Here is a 13,567-nt window from a genome sequence, read left to right as displayed (position 1 = left end):
TAGTGTTGATGGTGAGTTGTGTTGATGGTGTGTAGTGTTGATGGTGTGTAGTGTTGATAGTGTGTTGTGTTGATGGTGAGTGTGTAGTGTTGATGGTGTGTTGTGTTGATGGTGAGTGTGTTGTGTTGATGGTGAGTGTAGTGTTGATGGTGAGTTGTGTTGATGGTGTGTAGTGTTGATGGTGTGTTGTGTTGATGGTGAGTGTGTTGTGTTGATGGTGAGTTGTGTTGATGGTGAGTTGTGTTGATGGTGTGTAGTGTTGATGGTGTGTTGTGTTGATGGTGAGTGTGTAGTGTTGATTGTGAGTGTGTAGTGTTGATGGTGAGTGTGTAGTGTTGATGGTGTGTAGTGTTGATGGTGAGTGTAGTGTTGATGGTGTGTAGTGTTGATGGTGAGTGTGTAGTGTTGATGGTGTGTTGTGTTGATGGTGAGTGTGTAGTGTTGATGGTGTGTAGTGTTGATGGTGTGTGTGTAGTGTTGATGGTGAGTGTGTAGTGTTGATGGTGTGTGTGTTGATGGTGAGTGTGTAGTGTTGATGGTGTGTTGTGTTGATGGTGAGTGTGTAGTGTTGATTGTGAGTGTGTAGTGTTGATGGTGAGTGTGTAGTGTTGATGGTGTGTAGTGTTGATGGTGAGTGTAGTGTTGATGGTGTGTAGTGTTGATGGTGAGTGTGTAGTGTTGATGGTGTGTTGTGTTGATGGTGAGTGTGTAGTGTTGATGGTGAGTGTGTAGTGTTGATGGTGTGTAGTGTTGATGGTGTGTGTGTAGTGTTGATGGTGAGTGTGTAGTGTTGATGGTGTGTGTGTTGATGGTGAGTGTGTAGTGTTGATGGTGTGTTGTGTTGATGGTGAGTGTGTAGTGTTGATGGTGAGTGTGTAGTGTTGATGGTGTGTGTGTTGATGGTGAGTGTGTAGTGTTGATGGTGAGTATGCTGTGTTGATGGTGACTGTAGTGTTGATGGTGTGTGTGTTGATGGTGAGTGTAGTGTTGATAGTGTGTGTGTTGATGGTGAGTGTGTAGTGTTGATGGTGTGTAGTGTTGATGGTGTGTAGTGTTGATGGTGAGTGTGTAGTGTTGATGGTGTGTGTGTGTAGTGTTGATGGTGTGTAGTGTTGATGGTGTGTAGTGTTGATGGTGAGTGTGTAGTGTTGATGGTGTGTGTGTGTGTGTAGTGTTGATGGTGAGTTGTGTGTAGTGTTGATGGTGTGTGTGTGTAGTGTTGATGGTGTGTAGTGTTGATGGTGAGTATGCTGTGTTGATGGTGAGTATGCTGTGTTGATGGTGTGTGTGTAGTGTTGATGGTGTGTATGCTGTGTTGATGGTGTGTAGCATTGATGGTGTGTAGTGTTGACGAGTGTGTAGAGTTAGTGAGTGTGTGGTCAGTGATTTGGGAGGGGAGGGTGAGTGTGCGTCTGATTTAAAAGTCATGATGTGCTGGTGTCCAGAAGGAAATATTAGAAACATGATGATAATGAAAGTTTAGAGGCAAGTGATGACCATAATAACAGTACAGAAACTACACTAATGAACTAGACCAGGGAAGCTGCAGGTGAATGTGACCCACACATTGATTTAACTAGGTTACCCACTAGACAGGCAGGTGTGGTGAATACCTGATGGCTCTCAGTATGACACCCCCCCCCCCCCAGGCTTAACCTGTACTACGAACTGACAAAATGCATCTTGTGTCAACATCAAACTTTGACCAGCCTCACTGCAAGTGGGTGTGGTACAACATGTCACCTATAGTCAGCCAGCTAGGGTGGCTTCAGACTTTTTGACAATAGTCTACATAGAGGAAGAGGGGGGAGGAGAGGAATGTTTTCTATAGAGCTGAGTGGTGGGAGGGGTAAAACTGGCTAAACTTGAATGGACAACTCTTTATCAGCTTTAGGGTCAGTATTTGTAAAAACAAAACATCTAATGTAAATGTTTTATCTATTCCAAATGAGAGATACAATGTTCCATGCAGTAAAAAATGCTACATAAATAAAAAATCTTAGACCTTATTTGGCATTTAATATAAACATGTATTCTATCTTCAAGAAGAACTTATACTGGGTGACAATCTTTTGAAGGTGTGTAACTTCTTATGATGGGAGACAATCTTTTGAAGAAGCTGTGTAACTTCTTATGATGGGAGACAATCTCTTGAAGAAGTTGCGCAACTTCTTATGATGGGAGACAATCTCTTGAAGAAGCTGTGTAACTTCTTATGATGGGAGACCATCTTTTGAAGAAGTTGTGTAACTTCTTATGATGGGAAACAATCTTTAGAAGAAGTTGTGTAACTTCATATGATGGGAGACAATCTAGCATGATTGGTGACAGTAACAAGTGTAAATATGATGTGATTAGTTGTCTAGACAACATGAGAGACAACTTGACAGACACCATGAGAGACACAATGACAGACAACATGACAGACAGTATGACAGACAGTATGACAGACAACATGACAGACAGTATGACAGATAACATGACAGACAGTATGACAGATAACATGACAGACAGTATAACAGACAATATGACAGACAACATGACAGACAGTATGACAGATAACATGACAGACAGTATGACAGATAATATGACAGACAGTATAACAGACAATATGACAGACAACATGACAGACAGTATGACAGACAACATGACAGACAGTATGACAGACAACATGACAGACAGACATGCAAGCCAAACGGTCCACGGACAACAATACCTTCACTGTGACTTCCCCCCCCCCAAGCTATAACGATATTTTTAGAAATACAGGCTTGTCTCAATGATTAATTACTACCTGTAATAAAAAGTATAAAATATCTTGTGGAGGGTGTGCTATAAATGTCCACTAATCTAGTTGTTTACCCCCCCCCCCCCCCCACACCAGAAAAAACTGTCAACAGCCAGCAAATGCTGACACAGACGGTCAACAACTGGACCACTTGACAGGTCAACTAACAATACAATCAGGTTCTGCATCACTGGCTTCCTATTAACCCTGGTTAAAGAAAGGCCGCTAATTCCAGAAGCCGATCTGAGCTAATCCTGGGAGATATCGTTGCTTTTGTGTACATGCAGTTGTGGATCGATTGTTTGAGTATTTATCTGGTGTTTGGTATTGTTGGCTAATTGTTTAGAAGATTAGTTGACTTTTTCATCGAGGCATGTGTAAACAACATGAGATCGCAAGAGTAGCTGGAACAACCAACAATCTACAAGGCTACTATCACTGAACAACCAACAATCTACAAGGCTACTATCACTAAACAACCAACAATCTACAAGGCTACTATCACTGAACAACCAACAATCTACAAGGCTACTATCACTAAACAACCAACAATCTACAAGGCTACTACCACTGAACAACCAACAATCTACAAGGCTACTATCACTGAACAACCAACAATCTACAAGGCTACTATCACTAAACAACCAACAATCTACAAGGCTACTATCACTAAACAACCAACAATCTACAAGGCTACTACCACTGAACAACCACAATCTACAAGGCTACTCAGTACAGTGAGACCAATGACATGACTAGTACAGTGAGACCCTGGTTAGAGCATCAACAACTGGACCACTTGACAGGTCAACTAACAATACAACCAGGTTCTGCATCACTGGCTTCCTATAAAACCTGGTTAGATCATCAACAACTGGACCACTTGACATGGCCAGTACAGTGAGACCAATGACATGGCCAGTACAGTGAGACCAATGGCATGGCCAGTACAGTGAGACCAATGGCATAGCCAGTACAGTGAGACATGGCCAGTACAGTGAGACCAATGGCATAGCCAGTACAGTGAGACCAATGGCATGGCCAGTACAGTGAGACATGGCCAGTACAGTGAGACATGGCCAGTACAGTGAGACCAATGACATGACCAGTACAGTGAGACATGGCCAGTACAATGAGACCAATGGCATGGCCAGTACAGTGAGACCAATGGCATAGCCAGTACAGTGAGACCAATGACATGGCCAGAACAGTGAGACCAATGACATGGCCAGTACAGTGAGACCAATGACATGGCCAGTACAGTGAGACCAATGACATGGCCAGTACAGTGAGACCAATGACATGGCCAGTACAGTGAGACCAATGACATGGCCAGTACAGTGAGACCAATGACATGGCCAGTATAGCGAGACCAATGACATGGCCAGAACAGTGAGACATGGCCAGTACAGTGAGACCAATGACATGGCCAGTACAATGAGACCAATGACATGGCCAGTACAATGAGACCAATGACATGGCCAGTACAGTGAGACCAAGGGCATAGCCAGTACAGTGAGACCAATGACATGGCCAGTACAATGAGACCAATGACATGGCCAGTACAGTGAGACCAATGACATGGCCAGTACAGTGAGACCAATGACATGGCCATTACAGTGAGACCAATGACATGGCCAGTACAGTGAGACCAATGTCATGGCCAGTACAGTGAGACCAATGACATGGCCAGTACAGTGAGACATGGCCAGTACAATGAGACATTGGCAGTACAGTGAGACCAATGACATGGCCAGTACAGTGAGACCAATGACATGGCCAGTACAGTGAGACCAATGAAATGGCCAGTACAGTGAGACCAATGACATGGCCAGTACAATGAGACCAATGACATAACCAGTACAGTGAGACCAATGACATGGCCAGTACAGTGAGACCAATGACATGGCCAGTACAGTAAGACATGGCCAGTACAGTGAGACCAATGACATGGCCAGTACAGTGAGACCAATGACATGGCCAGTACAGTGAGACCAATGACATGGCCAGTACAGTGAGACCAATGACATGGCCAGTACAGTGAGACCAATGACATGGCCAGTACAATGAGACCAATGACATGACCAGTACAGTGAGACCAATGACATGGCCAGTACAGTGAGACCAATGACATGGCCAGTACAATGAGACCAATGACATGGCCAGTACAGTGAGACCAATGACATGGCCAGTACAGTGAGACCAATGACATGGCCAGTACAGTGAGACCAATGACATGGCCAGTACAGTGAGACAAATGACATGGCCAGTACAGTGAGACCAATGACATGGCCAGTACAGTGAGACCAAAGACATGGCCAGTACAGTAAGACATGGCCAGTACAGTGAGACCAATGACATGGCCAGTACAGTGAGACCAATGACATGGCCAGTACAGTGAGACCAATGACATGGCCAGTACAATGAGACCAATGACATGGCCAGTACAGTGAGACCAAGGGCATAGCCAGTACAGTGAGACCAATGACATGGCCAGTACAATGAGACCAATGACATGGCCAGAACAGTGAGACCAATGACATGGCCAGTACAGTGAGACCAATGACATGGCCAGTACAGTGAGACCAATGACATGGCCAGTACAGTGAGACCAATGACATGGCCAGTACAGTGAGACCAATGACATGGCCAGTACAGTGAGACCAATGACATGGCCAGTATAGCGAGACCAATGACATGGCCAGAACAGTGAGACATGGCCAGTACAGTGAGACCAATGACATGGCCAGTACAATGAGACCAATGACATGGCCAGAACAGTGAGACCAATGACATGGCCAGTACAGTGAGACCAATGACATGGCCAGTACAGTGAGACCAATGACATGGCCAGTACAGTGAGACCAATGACATGGCCAGTACAGTGAGACCAATGACATGGCCAGTACAGTGAGACCAATGACATGGCCAGTATAGCGAGACCAATGACATGGCCAGAACAGTGAGACATGGCCAGTACAGTGAGACCAATGACATGGCCAGTACAATGAGACCAATGACATGGCCAGTACAATGAGACCAATGACATGGCCAGTACAGTGAGACCAAGGGCATAGCCAGTACAGTGAGACCAATGACATGGCCAGTACAATGAGACCAATGACATGGCCAGTACAGTGAGACCAATGACATGGCCAGTACAGTGAGACCAATGACATGGCCATTACAGTGAGACCAATGACATGGCCAGTACAGTGAGACCAATGTCATGGCCAGTACAGTGAGACCAATGACATGGCCAGTACAGTGAGACATGGCCAGTACAATGAGACATTGGCAGTACAGTGAGACCAATGACATGGCCAGTACAGTGAGACCAATGACATGGCCAGTACAGTGAGACCAATGAAATGGCCAGTACAGTGAGACCAATGACATGGCCAGTACAATGAGACCAATGACATAACCAGTACAGTGAGACCAATGACATGGCCAGTACAGTGAGACCAATGACATGGCCAGTACAGTAAGACATGGCCAGTACAGTGAGACCAATGACATGGCCAGTACAGTGAGACCAATGACATGGCCAGTACAGTGAGACCAATGACATGGCCAGTACAGTGAGACCAATGACATGGCCAGTACAGTGAGACCAATGACATGGCCAGTACAATGAGACCAATGACATGACCAGTACAGTGAGACCAATGACATGGCCAGTACAGTGAGACCAATGACATGGCCAGTACAATGAGACCAATGACATGGCCAGTACAGTGAGACCAATGACATGGCCAGTACAGTGAGACCAATGACATGGCCAGTACAGTGAGACCAATGACATGGCCAGTACAGTGAGACAAATGACATGGCCAGTACAGTGAGACCAATGACATGGCCAGTACAGTGAGACCAAAGACATGGCCAGTACAGTAAGACATGGCCAGTACAGTGAGACCAATGACATGGCCAGTACAGTGAGACCAATGACATGGCCAGTACAGTGAGACCAATGACATGGCCAGTACAATGAGACCAATGACATGACCAGTACAGTGAGACCAATGACATGGCCAGTACAGTGAGACCAATGACATGGCCAGTACAATGAGACCAATGACATGGCCAGTACAGTGAGACCAATGACATGGCCAGTACAGTGAGACCAATGACATGGCCAGTACAGTGAGACCAATGACATGGCCAGTACAGTGAGACATGGCCGGTACAGTGAGACATTGGCAGTACAGTGAGACCAATGACATGGCCAGTACAGTGAGACCAATGACATGGCCAGTACAGTGAGACATGGCCAGTACAGTGAGACTAATGACATGGCCAGTACAGTGAGACCAATGACATGGCCAGTACAGTGAGACCAATGATATGGCCAGTACAATGAGACCAATGACATGGCCAGTACAATGAGACCAATGACATGGCCAGTACAGTGAGACCAATGACATGGCCAGTACAGTGAGACCAATGACATGGCCAGTACAGTGAGACCAATGACATGGCCAGTACAGTGAGACAAATGACATGGCCAGTACAGTGAGACCAATGACATGGCCAGTACAGTGAGACCAAAGACATGGCCAGTACAGTAAGACATGGCCAGTACAGTGAGACCAATGACATGGCCAGTACAGTGAGACCAATGACATGGCCAGTACAGTGAGACCAATGACATGGCCAGTACAATGAGACCAATGACATGACCAGTACAGTGAGACCAATGACATGGCCAGTACAGTGAGACCAATGACATGGCCAGTACAATGAGACCAATGACATGGCCAGTACAGTGAGACCAATGACATGGCCAGTACAGTGAGACCAATGACATGGCCAGTACAGTGAGACCAATGACATGGCCAGTACAGTGAGACATGGCCGGTACAGTGAGACATTGGCAGTACAGTGAGACCAATGACATGGCCAGTACAGTGAGACCAATGACATGGCCAGTACAGTGAGACATGGCCAGTACAGTGAGACTAATGACATGGCCAGTACAGTGAGACCAATGACATGGCCAGTACAGTGAGACCAATGATATGGCCAGTACAATGAGACCAATGACATGGCCAGTACAATGAGACCACTAAAAATCTATTATAAAATCTGAATTACATTCCCCGACTTGCGTGTAATTTCTAAAAATAAAGCAAGCGAGGTAAGAATTATGTAAATTAGATGTTTCTTGTTGGTCTAGTGACTCACCGTCCTAAACCTTTGTTTACGTCAGCTGGCAGTGGGTGGGGTTTAGGGAAACAAGGGGGGAGCACGGGGGGGGGGGGGGCACGGTAGGGTGTGGAGCACGGTGGGGTGTGGGGCACGGTGGGGTGTGGGGCACGGTGGGGTGTGGGGCACGGTGGGGTGTGGGGCACGGTGGGGTGTGGGGCACGGTGGGGTGTGGGGCACGGTGGGGTGTGGGGCACGGTGGGGTGTGGGGCACGGTGGGGTGTGGGGCACGGTGGGGTTGGGCTGGTGGGGTGTGGGACACGGTGGGGTGTGGGGCACGGTGGGGTGTGGGGCACGGTGGGGTGTGGGGCACGGTGGGGTGTGGGGCACGGTGGGGTTGGGCTGGTGGGGTGTGGAGCACGGTGGGGTGTGGGACACGGTGGGGTGTGGGGCACGGTGGGGTGTGGGGCACGGTGGGGTGTAGGGCACGGTGGGGTGTGGGGCACGGTGGGGTGTGGGGCACGGTGGGGTTGGGCTGGTGGGGTGTGGGACACGGTGGGGTGTAGGGCACGGTGGGGTGTGGGGCACGGTGGGGTGTGGGGCACGGTGGGGTGTGGGGCACGGTGGGGTGTGGGGCATTGTAAAGCTTAAGTTCAGCATAAAGTGATCAAAAGTTGGTGATTACAGCTATAGTTGAGCCGCGCCCCGTTAGGTTGTTGCCCCTGGCTAGGGTCACTGTGACACACTTAAAACAACAAACATTTTAATGAGTTGAAACGATACAAAGTGATGGGAACATGTGATGGGAACATGTGACTGGAACAAGTGATGGGAACATGTGGTGGGAACATGTGATGGGAACATGTGATGGGGACAAGCGATACAAACGAAGGTTGAAGGACAGGCCGATGTTAGACTACAAGCATGATTTAGTGCTGGCAACACAGTGTAAATTGTAATACATGATGTGTTGGTTATTAGCACACACACTGATGATGTGTTTGTATTGGTCCTTAGCCCACACACTGTTGATGTGTTTGTATTGGTCATTAGCCCATACACTGTATGTTGATGTGTTGGTCCTTAGCCCACACACTGTATGATATGTTGATGTGTTTGTATTGGTCCTTAGACAACAAACTGTATGTTATGTGTACGCTACATCTTGGTTCAAGTTTGTGGTTGTACATGTCCATCACCAATGAAGCTCAATGGTTGTCGTTAAACTAAGCTCAATGGTTGTCGTTAAACTAAGCTCAATGGTTGTCGTTAAACTAAGCTCAATGGTTGTCGTTTAACTAAGCTCAATGGTTGTCGTTAAACTAAGCTCAATGGTTGTCGTTAAACTAAGCTCAATGGTTGACGTTAAACTAAGCTCAATGGTTGTCGTTAAACTAAGTTCAATGGTTGACGCTAAACTAAGCTCAATGGTTGTCGTTAAACTAAGCTCAATGGTTGACGTTAAACTGAGCTCAATGGTTGACGTTAAGCTAAGCTCAAATGCTATCTGGCTGGGCTAGTACAACTGAGTGTAGTAAAACAATGGAGAACAATACAAATCCTGTTAAAGATGTGTTGTGTAGATAGTAAAGTAAGACAGGAATGTGTTGTATTAAAGATCTGTTGAATGCATGGTAAAGTAAGACAGGAATGCGTCTCCCTCCTTATACCAGCACGACACACGTGTCTCTGACGTCATTTGGTCTTCCTGATGTAGACAACAGTGCGCTACACAACAAGCCCTACCCTCCCCCCCCCCCCGCATCAAGTCAAGCAAACAGCAACACTCATGTTGGACCCTCCCTCCCCAGTTTAACATTGTTTCACTTCCCTATACTCACTGTCTACAAACAATTAACTAACCGTTAATTAGGGCAGACCTCATTAGCTTCTCTATTTTAATAACCGACCAACAAACGTAACAATGTCTTAACGTATGACTATCTCAGAACGACCGACTGAATCAGTGACTATTTCTAAAGTGAGAAAATAAAAACAGGAAATCTAATCGAGGTGTTATTTAAAGATATGATTCCCCAAAATGTCCCCTACAAAAACCAAACCGGGATTATCCTGTCAACAAAGTATGACTAAAGACCTTCTATTTATAAGAATTGAATATTTACATCTATCATAGTTTTACAAAAAAATAAAAAAATAATAATAATTGAAAAAGCTACATTAAACAAAAATTAGAGTGATGTATCTGATGATTGCATGTATTACAAAAACTACAGATATTTTACAACTTAATGTCACGTGACAGCTATTTCCATAAGTTTCTGTGACGGCCTTAAGTCACGTAACTAATTGGATGTTACCTAACAGAGCGTGTCCACGTGTGGCCACTACTGTTTCAACTGGTGTCCGCTGAATGGGGTCATCTAATCACACCAGACAATGTACGACAACAGACAGACAGTCGGACATGATGTTCTACTCACACACGTCTTGTCAATGAAAGGAAAGCGCTAAGCCTCTAAGATGGTAGTGTTGTAGGTAAAAATGGCTTCATAATGTGTACGTGCCGTTCACAAAACAACACAGACAGGGGGGGGGGAGATTCTCCATTCACCTGTTCATTCAAGTATATTGAACAAACCAACAGTACAAAAACATATCGCCTGAAAACAATGTATGAACAAGACAAAGATTTCGACCGTAAGTCTACTTCAGCATAACCCACAAGACAGCTGGTGCGAGACCGCGTTGGACTGAACTAGATCCGAGTAATGTTTCAACTCTCTCCCTTGTATTGGATATCAATAGATCAGCCAATTTTTAAAGCCCGTGAGAGATTATGATGATTTTATCAAAACGTAAATCAATGCTTTAAGATTAGCGGCAAAACTCTAGATAAGATGATGTTTCATTGGGAAAAACAACAAAACAATACTACAATAGAAGCAGATTGGGTGTGTCGTGCAATAAAACTTGATAAGATTAGCAAACCAATCAGGTTCGACTGATTAAAGTTGATAGGTTTAGGTTGTGATGAGAGAGATCCCGATCACCCCATTCAACTTAATACATGTCAAGGTCGGGAGAAAGTTTTAATAGTGGCCGGGTGACGGTCATGGACTGGGTTATTTTAAGGTCAGAGACCGGATCAAGGTCAGGGGCCGGATCAAGGTCAGGGGCCGGATCAAGGGCAGTGGCCGGATTTATATCAGATGCTGAACAACTGCCATAGACTGTGTTATTTTAGGTTCAGGGACTGGGTTATTTTAAGGTCAGGGACTGGGTTATTTTAAGGTCAGGGACTGGGTTATTTTAAGGTCAGGGACTGTGTTATTTTAGGTTCTGGGACTGGGTTATTTTAAGGTCAAGGATCGGATCAAGGTCAGGGGCCGGATCAAGTGCAGAGGCCGAGTAACTGCCATGGAATTAAGGTCAGAGGCTGGATTAAAGTTAGAGGCCGGGTTAAGGTCAGAGGCCGGGTTAAGGTCAGAGGCTTGGATAGAAGTCTGTACCATGTCAATGAGTCGAGATTTTATACGGTGGATCTACAGTAAACAATTAAAAAACTGCTTGTGTGTGGGTGTTTGGGGAGGGGGGGGGGGGAGAAAGTATGTAAGCGTGTGCTGCGTGTGTGTGTGTGTTTGTTTGGGGGAGGTGGGGTTTACCTTGGACACGCCCCTGTCGTGCATCTGTAACATTGTCCTCCGGAAGACGACATCTTTAGACCTGAGCGGCGCCTTCTTCTCTTCCGTCAGGTTCATGTCATCCTGGAATGGGAAGTACTCACATTGAAACCGCGTGTCTCACACACACGTGCACATGTACTCACATTGAAACCACGTGTCTCATATACACTTGCACACACACGTACACACATAGACCTTGTTCACACAAGTTCATCGATGATACAGGTACACATGTACTCACATTGAAACCACGCGTCTCATACACACTTGCACACACACGTACACACATAGACCTTGTTCACACAAGTAGATCGATGATACAAGTACTCACATTGAAACCACGTGTCTCATACACACGTGCACACACACGTACACATATAGACCGTGTTCACACAGGACATCGATGATACAATTACTCACGAACAAACAAACAAACATAATCAGGTGGGCTTTAGTGGGATTACAAGCATCTTCAGTGTGAGGGGGTCTAGTTTTGTCCACTTGATAAACATTTCAAATCAAAGTGTTACAATATAAACGAAATTTTAAAAAAAATTACAGATCTATTTAAAAAGCCTAATGTGCCTATAGCTGTCAGGTAAATATTTAGGTAGACACAAGCAGTCATTGCCAACGTTGTTTCTTAAAATAGTTCAGTGTTTATAGTGGTGCTTTCGGCTCAGTCTGTCTGAAATACTTATTTGATCTATGCAGTTTTTAAGACATAATTAAAATGCTATGTGGATTTGATGTGTTTTAGTTTATTGTCGGTTTCACATTTGATTTAAATGTAACATATTTTTATTTCATACATATAAATTGTGTAGGCATTATTCCCCCCCCCCCCCCCGCGTCAATTACAAAAATGTACGTTAGATTACATTTAAAAACCAGTGAGTGTGGGAGAGGGGAAGGGAGGATAGAATACCTGGTCTTTCACAGGCAAGGGGTGCAACTGTCCTCAGAGGTATTAACTGGGGCCAATTATAGCAGGTCCTTTGGTTTAACTGGGGCCAATTATAGCAGGTCCTTTGGTTGTGGTTAATTCTTTAAAGACACGTCACTTTTTTTTTGACACATTAATCTCGTTTTAAATATATTTTTACGTGACGGCAAGGTGTTGTTATAGAAAATAGTTTTATTGTAACTGCTAACACTTTCTGTATACATTGTTTGTTTAATTGACAGTGTGGGGGGGGGGGGGGGCACTGGTGACATGATCCCGTATCCTTCAAGTTCTAGCAGACAGATCACGTGGGCAGACGATTGGATCATGAGGTATGAATATACCTGTATACAGGTGTCTCTCGCTACGCATGAACCCCGGTGGCACGCGAACAACAAACCGTGGGATTAGCAAGATTTAGATACGACACCAGATAGAGAGAGGCGACCCAGTCCAATACAACTTCTAGAGCTACGGGTGTTGGGCGGGAGGGGAGTGGGGGTAAAAAGCAATGTTTCAAATACATGCTCTGTAAAGATATAATTTACGATGTTTTCAATGTTAAGGTTTGAAACAACACAAAAAATGATACAGATTAAGTACTTGACAGAGGAAGGAATAAGCGACCCCCTTCCCCCCCCCCCCCTTATGTGTAGATCTTGCCGACCCATAAGTAAACAGGGTACCAAGGAAGGAATAAATTACCCCCCTCCCCTTCCCCAGATCTCATAAACACATAAATAAACAGGCTACCAAGGAAGGAATAAGCGCAACTTGAATGCGGGTCTTAACGGTATGAAAAGTTGAGCCGATCACAAACATAATGCTGACGTAATTGTTTAACAGGCTAGGGGCAAGTTAACAGGTTAGTGTGCTAGGTCTAACGGAATGGTCTAGTCTAGTACAATATGCCACATATTAAACTTTCTAGTGTCAACAATTTCTAGAAGTAATTAGAGGAATCACCGTCAGGCAGTGACGTAATTGGCTGTGTGGTAATGACGTAATGTTGGCTGTGTGGTAATGACGTCAAGT

At 45.2% G+C, this 13,567-nt stretch overlaps 1 protein-coding gene across 18 annotated transcripts in view; it reads right to left on the bottom strand.

The window, feature by feature from the left end:
* The window catches only part of LOC131937266 (protein diaphanous homolog 2), a 45,253-nt gene that overhangs the window by 24,392 nt on the left and 7,294 nt on the right, over window positions 1–13,567 (bottom strand). For all 18 annotated transcript variants that reach the window (XM_059294636.1, XM_059294576.1, XM_059294585.1 and 15 more), the window contains exon 4: window positions 11,566–11,667. In XM_059294636.1, the coding sequence (XP_059150619.1) occupies window positions 11,566–11,667 (102 nt within the window). The remainder of the gene's footprint in view (window positions 1–11,565; window positions 11,668–13,567) is intronic.

This window comes from Physella acuta, unplaced genomic scaffold, assembly GCF_028476545.2.
Source record: "Physella acuta isolate Inbredline_101_S28 unplaced genomic scaffold, ASM2847654v3 ptg000017l, whole genome shotgun sequence".
NCBI classification, from domain to species: domain Eukaryota; kingdom Metazoa; phylum Mollusca; class Gastropoda; family Physidae; genus Physella; species Physella acuta.
The sequence above is the reverse complement of the archived record's forward strand: the minus strand, read 5'-3'. Positions and strand labels throughout refer to the sequence as shown.